Here is a 15,291-nt window from a genome sequence, read left to right on the forward strand (position 1 = left end):
TGTTCGGATACGGAACGAGCACGGCATGATTATATATAAATATTGACGTATTAACGTTCGAACGATGTTCTGATACCGAACGGCTAGAACACAATTGTATATAAGTAAAACTTATATCTATACTGCTATAATAGTTGTTTAAGATACTATCATAATACTTGTTTAATAATGTTTTATAGTACATATGTATACGTACATATAGTGTGCGTATGTCTGTGTCAAGTTATACATTAAATTCGTATTTATTTTGTTGTTTCAGCTTCGTTTTATTTTTTGTGAAATATTTGATAACGCTTTTAATTCGAGTAACTTGACGCTTACACGTAGATAGTAGAGAAAACACTTTTCGAGTTTAATTCTGTGAATCGATCGACCAATCGATGCTTTGATCAATAGATTCACGATACGCGATGGTTTGTTATTCTACGTTCAATTCGCGAGCTGTATTCGGGCTGCACGTGGTTTCAATCGGATACAGGCGTCATTTTCATCAGTGTGCTCGGCCATGGTATAGCGTCATCCTCGAGAGGTTCACCTCGCTCTGCGAACCATGGATAGGAACGCGTAGGAGCGTGTGTTTTGTCGGTGTAAACACTATCGGAACGGAGGCAGGATATCTCGTAATCGCGAGCATTAACGTTCCCCCTTATCTTTGCGGAATCGAATTGAACATCCGAATCTATTCCTCGATTTTGAGAATTCGTGAGAAGATCGAAAGACCAAAAGGAGAATAAGAGAAAGAAAACGGAGAGAAAGAAGAAAGACGGAAGGTCGTAATCGCACGTTCTCTTACTTGTACGTTCACACAGTCAAATGTAAGCTTGAGGACGAATTCGTCGTTGGGCTCGTCAATGACTGTTCAAATAGACAAACCGTCGGATTTGATTGAAAGCTCGACTTAACGATCCAAGGAGTCCTCGTTACGGTCGCGATGTAACCGAATGTCTGCTTTGCCTAAGTTAACATCGAGAAATCAGGTCAGATCGCGAATCTTATTGATCGCCCACTAGAAAATCTTATTCCAAAGGATTATTTCGTGTAATTGTCGGATTCTATCGAATCGAAAGTTTACCTATGGCTCGATTTTACTCGACGAAAATGGAAAAGACAAAATTCCGGAGAAGTTTGATGACATTGTCGATAGGAGAGATAATATATAATATGGAACATTGACCGATATTTGTAATTGTGCTAGAGAAGGATATCGTAATGACGACGATGTAACTATCAAGAGAGAGAAAGAGAGAGAGAGAGAGAGAGAGAGAGAGAGAGAGAGAGAGAGGGAGAGAGAGAGAGAGAGAGGAAGCGAAGGGAGATGGTCGATGTTAGGCTGATGGTACGACGAGTTGTCAAGGCTTGGGAAGGGACTCGAAAGGGAGTTTGATGGGGCTCGGAAGGGAGGAAACTCTCATGCCTCGTCTCTATGGTTCGCGACGGAGGGTGGACAGCATTTACATCATTTAATTTATGACCCTCTCTCTGCCGCGACCAGTGAGATTCGTACGATCGTGCACGTACACACGTACGAGTACACCTGCGATATCGTTGCCTTGGTGGATATAGGCACATAGTTGCGCAACCACGTAACACGTACACTAATGCGTCTCCGAATAAATTTGCATATGCATGTAACCGTACGAGGATGCTAGATGCGAGACTAGGTGGGGTATGAAAAAGGATGAGAAGGATGGAGTGAGCGAAAACGGAAAGAGGGTAGTTCAACACGATGTTGAAAGTTAGGAGAGAAGAAGAGCAACGAACAACGAGAGTTCTTCCGGACTCACGAATTTTGAAGGTTAGCAAAATGTCAAGATACTTTGAGGGAGAAATAACTGCGTCGGACTTCCCTTCGTTTCACCAACGTTACGACGTTGTCTTGACCGCACGTCGTTGGTATGACATGGCCGACGACTTGGAAGGAACTCTCTAGGATTAACCTGCGAGGAAACTCGAAGGAAACGATCTGTCTTAACCATAACCTGTTACGTGTAAACGGGATATTTGGCGTCAGGATTACCGGAACTCAAAGTTTGATTGGCTGGGCTGAAGGTATCAAGTTTTGCTGTAGCACGCGAAACTTTGTCTACTTTGCGAGAGCGTGCAAAGTACGCGTTTCGTTCGTATTACGGTAAGTGACAGAATTTATATGACATACGTATCTTTTATTTAACTTCCATTTTATTTTTCTTTTTTTTTTTGTTTACTTCACATTGATGTCAGCAACTTTATTCTCTCTCTCTCTCTCTCTCTCTCTCTCTCTCTCTCTCTCTCTCTCTCTCTCTCTCTCTCTCCTTCCCTCTCGCTCTCCTTCTTCCTCGCTCTCTTCATTTTGTTAGCGTTTAGATGGAAAAATGCTTCACATCGAAGAAATAAACTCTTTATTTGGTTTAATCGTTATAGTGAAATTGCGTAGGTGGAGTAGAGACTCGTTGCATGCCCAAACGAAGACGTAACTCTTTTAATTACGGGGTTACCTAAAATATAGCTCTCTTTAAGCGCGTGGTAAATGAAGGGGTGCGCGCACTATGAGTGCCCGACTTCGACGACCAGTATAGCCGAAAGAGAGCACTTCGTGTGGCTTCAAATTAAAACGTGCAATTACGTCAGAGGAATTTAGTTCCAATTAGTTTACTATTACTTTTTAACGTGGTCCCCCGATCTTCACTCGTTACGTTGAAAATTTTCAAAATTTAACTTCATCTTTAAACGAAATTTCAAGCGAATCGAACATTGTGATTATAATGATTCATAGGGAATTATATGGATTTTGTTGTTCCATTCGAAGGTCTAAATCGACAAAATGAAGAACAGATACAATGAAATAAGCCGCCTACAGATTTTTGATAAATATGTATGTATGTATAGGGTCATTTGAATATCATGTTGAACTATAGGACAGTAGTGTTACGTCGACTCATTAAACTGGAAATAGAAATTTATTCATTCGAAACAAAATCTTCGTAACGTCATAAAAAGACATATTGATCTTTCAGCAAATATGCGAAAGTCATTTGTTGTGTTGTCAAGCTTGGTGAGTCACAATATATATACGAGAAAACTTGCTCGTTCTGTAATTTGCATTAAAAAGACGGAATGGTACCTTGTCGCGAAACGCAAATATTTAGGCTAAGTTTCTGAACGTATCTAAGGTAAATTTGCAAGTAGTAAATAATGAAATACAATATATAACGATGTCATTCGTATATGTGGATTTTTTTATATATTAATCCTCTATATATTACCAATATTGTTGTCGTTACTATTGTTATAGCAGGAATAATCGCCTAAGTTTGTTGCAGGATGTCAAAAGGCAACAGAAGCTTCGGTTGGCGATGGCTCGCGTAGTGAAGCCACAACTACCGCCGTCCAAGCCGCCCTTGACCTCTTCATGGCGACCTTGGTAAGAATTTCTATCATTATTCTTTTCGAGGATCGAATTATCGTCGTCGTTATCACCGATCTTTCAAATTGATCAGATCGAAACTGTAACAGAATCGACCATAAAAATACAATGTATTAAGCTGAAAGTTTCGTAAAAAACAGAAATTTATTTTGATAAAATACAGAAGTTGATAACTATAATGTACTTGTCTTCGGCGTAGCAATATGTTTTATACATTGTAGGCTGCACAGATCGATCGATCAAAGAGAAAATCGGCAGAGGAACCAATGTTCAAATATCTATGAGTTCAAAATTTTTATTATGACACAAGTTTAGGAATATTTTAAAAGATTGTATCAATAATAAGGAAAAATAAGAAATGAATGAAATTCAAGGGACACGCATAGCAATACGAATAACATAAAGATTTTCTATATTAAAATATATTTATTATATATAAATATAATATGAATTATGAGGATACTATAGGTATTAGAAATATCAAATCACTCAATCGACGACGACAAATATAGATACACTAGTTAATCAACTGTATATCACTAAACATATTTTATGTGTTCTCTTTTATACTTTATTTCTTTCTTTCAACTATATAAACATAACATTGCTTGCAATCATGTATTAGATATTTTATCACAACCATTCTCTATTAATTTTTTTCTACGTGCCATACATAAGTTTGATTGAGTTTTAATAATAAATTTCCTTCGTGATCGTTCTCGCGCGTCACTTTAGGAAAATATCCGTTGTACACAAACATGTAACTTAACAGCGCGCGTATCTCGCGGACTTTGTCGAATGTGCGGTTTCACGTCGATTAATAGTTATAGCCTTTCTCTCCTTCGATTTCATTGGTACGGTCGAAGGTGGATAATGTTAATCGCTTTTGAGTCGACGTTGGATGGAGGGTGGCAGAGGGTTAGTAAGAGGGTGAAAGAAGGGTAGTGGGTGGCGCTATCGACACGAACATTCATTTCAACGGGAGGCCACAGCCATGCCACCCCTCGCCACCGGCAATCGCGCTCGTATCGCACTGGACGACTTATCCTCTGCTTTTGTGGCATCGCTTCGATATATATCACTGGCTCGTTTATCGCTGGTCGATAACGCACGCCGACATACACCTGCGCCAATACGCGAACACTCCGTCTACTGGCTACGCGAGGTCGCTTCGCTCTCCCTCTCTTTGGTTTTCTCGTTGGTCCTCTGCGATCTTTATTTTTCTATCGACGAATCACTGTTGCGTGATATTATCGAATTTTCGATCAGTATTTTAACATCAGTTTCATAGCTTAATTAACATAAAGTGATCGTATAAAGTGAATTTTAAGATATCTGTCAAATCAACTTGTTAAAAATATCTTTTCTTCTTTTTAATATCGCAAAAGTAAGTATATAGAGAATAGACGGATATAATTCTTTCATTTTCTTTTTTCTTTCGTTATTCCGGTTAAAAGAATCATTAAAATATTGTAGATTTAGCCAATTACTTACGTACATATCTATGTATACAAATAATGTGACTTTATCGTTTGCCCTCGAGAGATACAATAGACTTCCTAAGCAAAATTCACAAGACATAGAATCGTCGCGATTATAATGCTCGGTCAAATTTGTTTTTGCTCATTTCGACATGTCTTTTGTACGTTCCCATTCTCCTTTACTGAACCGTGTCACCAATTTCATAGCAGGCAAAACTCGACATTTCCACGTTGTTCGTTTTCATTAAGAAGCTGGGTCTCGACCACGTGTAACCGACTAGCCGTGTTTAGTATTCAGTCCTGTTCGTTGTTTCACCAAGTATCAAGGTTCACCCTTCTCTTCTCTTGTCTGGGTCAACCGTTGTTGTCTCTTTCCACGTCCCATTTCAGAAACAAAGTCGTAACAAAGTCGCCGATATATAAAGAAAATATTCGCCCAATTAATTTATAACATCAACTTTGCCTTCGAATTCGTTCTTTTGCCTTGGAAATGATTAGAATTTTAGTATGAAGAAATGTTTTTTTGGCTAGAGCTATTCGTCCCCTTCGCAAAGGAAATACTCCGGGGATGAGAGAAAATGAGAAGGGAAGCAAGGCGTGGGGAGTAAAAAAAAAAAGAGAAAGAAAGAAAAAGAGGGAGAGAAAGCTTTGTGCTCGAGCCCACAACAATGCCGATGGTGCAGGAGCCGCTCTTTCGAGCGATAGTCAAGCTGACTCTCCACAATGGGGTGCACTTTATCGGCCTTTTATCATTCCACTTTCAAAATAACGACACTCGCCGTGCACATTGAGTGTCCAAATATTTGATCTCCGCCGGTAAACTTCTCAGCTTCGTCCTTTTCTACGTGATTTATTTGTATAAAATAATATACCATTTATATCATTATATCTCGTTCAAAAGTAATTAAAATTATTTTCTCTCTCTCTTTCTCTTTCTCTCTTTTTCTCTTTCTCACTTTCTCACTCTTATCTTTGTATACACGGTGAAATTATTTATATCTAAAACGATAAAAAAAAGCAATGACAACAACGTACTTCTGATGTATCTATGTGTTTTGTTGTTTTACTTTTTTCTTTTTTTTATTTTTATTTTTCCTTTCTTCCTCTTTACTATAGAGCTTGCACTTAGTTTTGTCGGTGTATTCGTGCCGATCCAAGAAAGCGCTCTCGAGTTCTCAAGGCCGTAAATCCTTTAAGTGTCTCCCTGCTTTTACTAGCTAGCCATGTTGGACCATGGGATACACTCGGCAGATCGAGAACTGGTATATTTGCACGGTGGTTGTGTGTACCATTTTTCTTCGCGTGCGTCTGCTTTCTCCATCCTCCCTCGTATTTCCATCCTCCCTTAGTCGGGATAGTCGACCTCTCAGAAGATTAGATGATACTCATCTTTGCGATGAAGTTCGAGGAGAGCGTCGCTAGCGAAATCTTCGCTTACGTTCTAGAAAATAATCTTACCAAGATTCGTCGACCGTGATGCGCGGCGTTTCCCTTTTAAATGCGAAACGTGTTTTAATCTCTCTTTGAAAATGTGGAAACTTTGATAACTTCGAACTGAAATATCCTTAAAATATCTTTAAATTTGTGGTGACGATAGAAAGGTTGATAGAAGACCGTTTAAGATGTTAAATATCATTCAAAGCTAATTCATTATGCCAATTTCGTTTATCGCTTTTTCATTGATGATATAATATTTTTAATACGATGGCAATTATCTTTAATAATTATCTATAAGTAATTATCTGTAAATATAATAAGAAAAGTATCTAAGCTTTGTTGTATAAAAATTACTATAAGTATTTCTTTTTAAATCACTATTTTTGGTTAAGTAAAAGATAGTTTTCTTAATCTCACAGATGTTTCCAATTTTTATTAGACATTCTATTCTTATCCCGTCTGCATGTATAACAATTAGAAAAAGCATTTTATTCCGTATATAACTCGTATTCTAAATAAGCATCCGGTAGCAATGGGGATAATTTAAGCTACATAGCTTCGTTCGTTCTTTTTCTTTTTCTCGTTAATTGAAGGAGCGTTGTGAACGCCAGAGGGAATGTATGTGTGTGTGTGAGAGAGAGAGAGAAAGAGAGAGAGCCAGGTAAAATCGGATTTCGCTAAACGATTGCTAAAGCGAAATGGAAAGAGTCTCTCGTTGCAGGTCGCCGAACGGCAAAGCTACGTTCAAGCTTTTTTAAAGGCAAAGCGCGTAAGAAGTAATCGTAAGAAGCGCAGCTTTAGACGTATTTACGTTTTAGTAAGTGGTAGCACGGTCTTGTATCATCGACGCACAGGGATTTGCTCGTCGTGTACTCGCCCATCTAGGTAGAAGTTACTTTGTAGGAGACACGACAGTAGTGTTAGTGACAGTGTCAGCCGTGGTGCCGCCACCACTACCACCTCAACCCTCCGACTTCTTCTCTCCCCTCGAGCTACCACCAAATGCTGCCGTTGCCGCTGGTGGGCACTCTGGGTGCCGTGATTGTAATATAGGTCAACGTTTACACAGCTGCTTTAAGCTGGATTTACTGAAGAGCTTTCGCCGTACCATGCCAACCGGAGCAAACTAGGACGGTAAATATATTTTTTTATTGCAGATTCGTGCTGAGTCCTACGTATATGCGCTTGTACGTATCGTTCGTTCTCTCTTTCACTTTCTAAGCTGAGCTTTTCTCTCCCTCTCTCTCTCTCTCTCTCTCTCTCTCTCTCTCTCTCTCTCTCTCTCTCTCTCTCTCTCTCTCTCTCTCTCTCTCTCTCTCTCTCTTCTAATTCTCGTCGTTTACCCGTTCATTTTTTTTCCCTCTCATTTGATATAAAGATACGTAGCGGATAACTTGGCGCATTTTTCGTTCTATACTCTCTTTTATTTTTTCACCAACACTGACGAGTTAATCGTTTTGATTGGTAACTACTGCTTCATGCTTCTGCCAGTTTGTCAATTTAGAGATGACTCTTTGCGAATATCTATGGAAGTATTTTTTCTCGATTTTTTTTACTAAATAGTAAAAATAGTATCACTTAAAGTTACGGTTAAAACTTTGCACGAGTGAACATGATTGTATAAATTCTTTTTTTTGTTTGTTTTATTTTCTTCGAACTGTTTGAGCTCTTGGAGTTTATTTCCAAGGACATTATTGATTCGTGCGGAAAGTATAAAATTTGATAAACAAATTCAAGAATATTAACAAATAGATGCAGTGAATGGTAGAAGAGTAGAGAGTAACGAAAGGTAGAGATTGGATACATGTATGTATGTAGGATGTCTTTGAAGATACATTATCTTGTAAGAGACGGAAATGTTGGACACCGTATCTTGTGTCTCGAATAGAGCTTGGTTGAAACGTCTTGTTAGTTTCCAAGGAACAAGACCGTCTTACATTTGAGTTCCTACTGGCAACGTTTCGTACTACGAAGTCATGGAAATTAAAGTAAAAAATATATATATATATATATATATATATATATATATATATATTCTTATGCCAATTTTTTTCAGAGTTTTCAAGATCACTGATGTTATTTTACGTATAACTGGATATTTTGTTCCCTTGCATATTGTAATTGACATTTAAATGCTCTCAGACATGTGTAATAACATGTTCTTGAAAAGACCTTTCACATCGAATATTTAAATTAAATATGAAATTTATTACCATTGAAATCATAGACCTTAGAAGCGATAGGCGAGAGTTTTGTGAATCTTATTTGACACATCCTTAATACATCCATTACCGTATTATATTCAATATTATGATGTACGATTTGCGTGTTTATAATCGAATTGATCATCGTTCCATTCTCTGATTTAAATCCTTTTTATTTGTTAACGCTTTCAAACTTTTATTACAATAGGTATTTATCATGAAGTGAATCCCAAGTAAATACAATTTTTCGAGAGAGTACATGATTGCAAGTACTTACAGCTCATACGCTTGGTATTTGGTTTCCTTCGTTGTCGTTTTTCAACTGTAATAGTTAATTGGATGCCATGTGCCTTCGGATTGTTTTTGAAGTAATATTGCACTAAACCAAACTTTGTACACACGCGTCACTATGAAGTTCTGTTTCTGTCTTGGAGTCGTAAAAGCGCAGGAGCAGTTTCTTTACTAATAACTTCTTCAATCGTTCAAAGACTTGTTTCTTCGGACTACTCTCTTTCAATAGATCCTGTGGTCGTGCGATAACCGCAAAATTCCTCACAAACCTACGGTAATAACTTGTTAGTCCTATGAAACTTTCTATATATCCCATACGTCTTTCGACTCGAGAAAAGTTTCAATATTCTTCAGTTTTGTCTTGCTTACTGTATTCCGTCTTTATTTATTTTGTATCCACGATATTCGATTTTTTCTTTTCTAAGAAATGATATTTCTTTAAATTTATCGCGAATCTCACGGCTTTAAGCATATTACATGACAAAATCGTTAATGTATATTATAGATAAATTATATCACATTATACCTAACATGACATTGACTAAATGCTGAAAAGAGCATAATAGAGACCGAACAGCAGTCATTTGAAACGATAGTGACTGTCGGGTGTGACGTTTTGTCCCTGGAATTAGACTCGAACTCGATCTAATAATAGTCACTAAATAAGTCTAAGCTTATATAATGTTTTACTATCGAATTGTCTGTCTTTAACGATGGCTTCATCGATCCTTCTGTAATTTACACACATTCTGATCTTTCTCTTCCTTTCCCGAACGAGTAGAATTGGGTTTTCGAACGGTGAATTGCAATTTTTAACCATATCCTATGTCTTCAAGTCAGCAATTATATTCTTCAATTGCTGCCGGATGTTGTATGTCACAAGATCTCAATTGTCACCAAACGTCTTTAGGAACTTTAATTTCTCCTCCCCTTGAGAAACGTGTCGATTTGGTCTTCCATTATCGGTTCTGTATTTACTTCTCTTGTAGTTGAACCCTTCTCGCAGTCATACGCCCTAGTGATCACATCGCCTGGGTTGATGACCCAGTTGATAACAGTTGGTGACCCATGACATTCAGAACAGGTAGAACGGTCCGTCCTTCCTCGTTAATGTCTACGATACAGTGGGGTAAGGTCGACCCCTTCGTCCTTAGTCCGTCTTCCATGGTTTGCTGCATCGACGGTGGTTGTAATGTGTCCTAGGTAATGGTCTGGTATCACGTGATGTGTCTGAAGCGGAATATGGACTGCATTGGTGTGGTGGATGAGGTAAACGGGTCCTTGCCTGGCACGGTCGTGATTCTTAAGCCACCAGCTCTGTTCACTTCTACACACATCGGGGTACTTACCATATGGATGTCTCACTAATAGGGAAACGGTCTGACTACCGTTAGGAACCACGTGAATTTGAATCGATAGTCATCGATATTAATTTCCGCTTTCAGTATTCCGATAAGTTTTACCTGCTCTTGATTATACCTAATCAATGTACTCAGCGCGGTTTCGTGATATATAAATTCCAATTCGCAAGCTACGTCTTGTCACTATACTACTTCCCAAATCCACATAACACGGTATAGATATATTATTTATTTTGGCAATCTTAAAATATTTTTGATGTGTATCCCTTAATACTCATCACTCTTCTATCGTTGTCGTGCAAGTTGAAGAGCCTTTCGGAATCTCTGATTCGTCGAGGTTATTTTTGGGATGGGCATATGTATGAGAGATGCCCCTCCTTCCATTTCGGATGTCATCTCGAAGCGTAATAAAGATGGGTCGTATAGTTTGTTTGTTCACAGTCGTAACATCTTAAACTTTGCTGATTCGTGACGCTTGACGTATTAGACTTCGTGTTTATCTTAGGTTTTAGAAAATTTATAACTAGCAAATAGGTATGAGGTATATGGAATGTATTAGATCAAGATTCAATAAGTGACAATAACAACCTCCTATCATTATACTAGTTTAAAACTTAGATCCATTTTTAGAAACACTCAAAACTAATAAGATCGAAAGAATTCCTATTTAAGCTATTCATTATCATTAACTCAAAGCTTGTATAACTTTAAGACAAAATATGAAATACAAAATGGAAGTTCGACAAAATCTATATAAGATCAAGTAGAAACCATAGGAGACTATTTGCAAGAAATATTCATAAATGATTTACAAATTTTCTCATTTAACAATGATAATAACTAATAAAACTATAAAGTAATTAAAAAAGAATCAGTGCAAAAATTATTAAAGTAATTAAAATAGAATCTATGCAATAATTTAAAAATCTGAAGAGTAAAACACCGAATTATGATCTTTTAACAGTCTGAATACTAAAAAAGATTCTGAAAAAAGGAGTGAAAAATGTAACAATCCTAATTAACTAAATAGTTTTTAGAGTAGGATATTTTCCACAACTTTGAAAATGTGCGGAAATAATACTATTGTAAAAATTTGGCGAAAATCCTAAATTAGCATCCTCCTATAGGCCAATATCTCATTTCCAAATTATTTTCGAAATAATGGAGAAACTATTCACGAAAAAAACTAATGCACGATATTAACTCCAAATGCTTAATTCCAGACCACTAATATGAATTCTTTATATTATACTTCTTATTCATTCATATTTCTTCTCCAACGCGGGTCACAAGTACCATCAATCAATCCGTTCCCCCACTAGTCATCAGTCCATGCTTAAAAATCAAAATAATGCAGTTGACGAGGTACGATGGTATTACTTACCGATGCAAACGCATAGGAACAAGGGCCAAGTGTGACCCGTGAACTAATGGTTACCCACTTTCTGATTGCGAATATATTAACTGGACCGAATACTAAAATATATATGTTTGCAGATGACGCAGTTATATTATCTAAACACAAAACCATTGAAATAGCAACAACAAACCCACAAAGTCAACTAAGTAAAATAGAAAGCTGGACAGAAGCCAATAAAATTAAAATTAACTCAAAGCGTGCATACATTACCTTTACACACAATAAAAATCTGTCTTCTAAAATCTTCTTTCAAAGTTTGAAAATTTCGTTAAGTTAAGTATATTGGACTTTGTTTAAGTAACAAATTAAATTAGAAGATATACATATGAGAAAAAAATCAAATAAATATGAACGACTAGAAAATAAATTTTATAGCTCATAGTACAAAATTTTAAATTAAACGTAAGTAACAAACTGTTAATTTATATGATCATAATAAAACTTATCAAGATATAAAGAACAAGAATTTAGGGTACAAGTGCCAACACTGTTAGATATACAGATACTTCGTCTTCTAAAATTATCATCATTTAAACTTTTCTCTCTCTAATCTTATGAGAATTATGTGCACAAGTATTATGACAATTATTATCTCTATTTTCTATCAAAGTACGATGTTTCTCATTTGAAATATGTGATACATCTATTTCATCAGTTTTCTCACTTTTTATATATATTTGCAAAATTTCTCTATTGTCTACTGTTTCCATTGGGTTAATTGAGATATTTCCACCCTTTGTACGCACTTGTACTCTATTGTATTTAATAGTTCTGTATCGGATACTTACGGTATCAGAGCTTTGAGTTGAGAAAGTAAAAAAAAAAAAAAATAAATCTCTTTGTTAACAAACGAAGTAAGATTTTATTTTAATAACTCTCGACGTTACTTCTTTCAAATTCAACGACCGTCTACTCTTTCACATTACTCGCTATATTTCTCATACACGCTGCTCTCTCGACTTTTTAATAAATTCATACATTTTTTTCTTTCGCCTCAAGCTTTGTCTTGAGCTACTATTTTCGTTCTAATTCCAGATGTATTTTTACATATAATTACTTTTCACAAGCATTCGATAGCAACTCACTTGACAGATCATGCATCAAACATTCACACCACTTTACTTTTGGTTAATCTCTTTTTCTTTCTCTTTCTCTTTCTCTTTCTCTTTCTCTCTGTCTGTCTCTCCCCTTTCTCAAACAAAATACATTCAGCTAAAGTAACGCACTATCACATCGAAAGACGCAACTCAACAACATTATTAACATACCACCAATCCATCCGACACTCGGCTATTCTGCAATGATAGTCATCGTTACTATCAACATCAACCACACTATTCGCCTTTGAATTTGATTTCATTATTATTTCCAGAATCGTCGCTCAGATTATCCACCCAAAATTTTATACGATCGGCAGTGGTAGATGTATTATATTTATCGAACCATTCGTTGTTCACTCAATCTTTGTACAAGATATTTACTATTACGTAAAGCTTTTGTTACAACGTATGGCCCAAGATACTTATTCGCTAATATTAGACCAAGATTTAGTTGCGTAAGCTTAATTGCTAGTAAATCATTTTTGCGATATACAGTAACATTCTTTTGCCGTTTATTAAAATTCTGTTCGGTTTTCACGGTAAATTTTCGTAGTATTCTCGGCCGCTTGCTTTCGTAACTCGTCTTGGCTATTTTGAAAATCTTCAGTCCAGTTCCTATTCTAATAATTCACGAATTTATGGGTCACCACGAATTTATGGGTCACCAAACAATAAATTAAACAGCGTTGTACCAATGCTTCTATATAATGTACTATCAATAATAATAATTATAAATGATATTGTTTATTAATATTATATTAATATTATATAAATAATGTATCATTAATATTAATATTCTGTGATAATATCAATATACATAAATCGTTAAGAATATTGTGAAATAAATTATATTATGATAGTGTGCAATAGTATGTATTTAGTATGTATATGTACATAGTAATAATATGTATTTATAATAGTACTAATATGTATTTTAATATAATACCGGTAACAAATTGATGACATCATATCGGTATTCTCGTATTTCGATTTTTATGATGGTACAACCAGAAAATAATAATATAATACCGATACTTTTTATTTCGGTAGAAGAATAATTCAAACATTGCTATGTTAAATCTAAAAATTTGAACCATTCTTCTCATTTAGGATTCACTAGTAACGAAATAAACACTCGATTAACGGATTCAGCTTGGCTGTTCGTTCTTGGCACTCTAGTCATAGTTAAAATATATTTAATTTTTTCATTCGTACAATAGTCTGTGAAATTCTTGGATAGGAAAATCTGTGTTTTCTTTTGAAGTTATCCTACGCGGATTATCAAAGATATCGCATTGTTTTTTTTAAATCTGTTTTTTATTTTCACAGTATTCGTAATTTTCGTTGCGTAAAGTTATACAAATTTTGTGAACGCATCCAACAATAATAAAAATATGTTCATAATTTTTTCTCATCGAGGGATAAGAGTCTTAGATAGATAGTCAGTATGAAAGATATCTAACGGCATTTCATCTTTTTATATTGCATTCAAATAACCTTGTTTGCCTTTTTTTATTTTCGCAAGAATACAAGCTACACAATTCTTTATAATTTTTTCGATATGGTGTCTCGCGCTTGGTATCCAATATATCTTTAAGAGTAGCGCCTCGATTTTTATAATGGAAGAATACCCTCTTTTCTGTGTCCGCTTAATGATCTGACGATCGCATCGATCTTGGAATGACAAGAGACGGTCACCATTATATTTTTTAAAAAGAAGACTGTTCATGATTGCATAACCATTAATTTTCTTTTATCAATTTCTTTTGTCTTTCTTTTTTTTTTTTTTTTTAATAAAATATAGAAAGTGTTTTTTAATATCTTTGTCTTCTTATTGCGTTTTTTTAAATTTAGGAATTATAATGTTATATTCGTCAACAAACATAAATACTGCGTGTGTCAATAAACATACAAAAGCGATTTTCGATTGAACGCGTTCACGGTTCACAGCTCTACTCTGTCGGTGTTCAATAATGTAATTGTATTCTTCCACAAGCAAAGCCAAACGAGCTATGGGTACACATAGGTCTTTCATATTCATCATCAATGTAAAAGCACGGCAGTCTGTTATGATCTTGAATGAAATTCCTAATAGGTAAACGCGGGACATAATCAAAGCTTTAGATTATGGCAAGCAGCTTTAACTCCTAACTGTCGTAACGTCAGTTCTGCCAGAATAGTTTTATCGTTAGAATAATATGTCGGATGTCATGCACCATCTTTTTCGCACTTCTATTATATGGTCGCCCCGTATTCATTAGCCCTATGTAATTTAGTTTCTACATCTATTCCATATAAATGCAACATTGATTTGTCATATAGCATTTATTTTAACTAGATAAATGCTTCTCTTTATTTTCCCATAAATTGAAAATTTATATTACCCTTTTAATAAACTCAATGTATGTACAATAATTGAATATTTGGGCATAAATTTTCGGAAATAATCACTTGGTCCCAAAAAACTTTGAATCTATCTTACTTTAGTAGATTCTTGAAAATTTTATGCGTAGAAAGAGTCACACTTCCATATTTTAATACAGAACCAAGAAATTCTACTTCATTTTACAAAAAACTACAATTTTTCCCAATTT

At 35.6% G+C, this 15,291-nt stretch overlaps 1 protein-coding gene across 6 annotated transcripts in view; it reads left to right on the plus strand.

The window, feature by feature from the left end:
• LOC124433118 overlaps positions 1-15,291 on the plus strand; it is a 299,244-nt gene that overhangs the window by 50,151 nt on the left and 233,802 nt on the right. For 5 of the 6 annotated variants that reach the window (XM_046982751.1, XM_046982755.1, XM_046982753.1 and 2 more), the window contains one exon: positions 3,300-3,400. In XM_046982751.1, coding sequence (XP_046838707.1) covers positions 3,389-3,400 — 12 coding nt within the window. In that variant the 5' untranslated portion in view covers positions 3,300-3,388. Of the gene's footprint in view, positions 1-1,309; positions 2,129-3,299; positions 3,401-15,291 lie in introns of those variants that run through there. The other variant, XM_046982756.1, reaches the window with a different exon arrangement.

The sequence above is a fragment of the Vespa crabro genome, chromosome 2 (assembly GCF_910589235.1).
Source record: "Vespa crabro chromosome 2, iyVesCrab1.2, whole genome shotgun sequence".
NCBI classification, from domain to species: domain Eukaryota; kingdom Metazoa; phylum Arthropoda; class Insecta; order Hymenoptera; family Vespidae; genus Vespa; species Vespa crabro.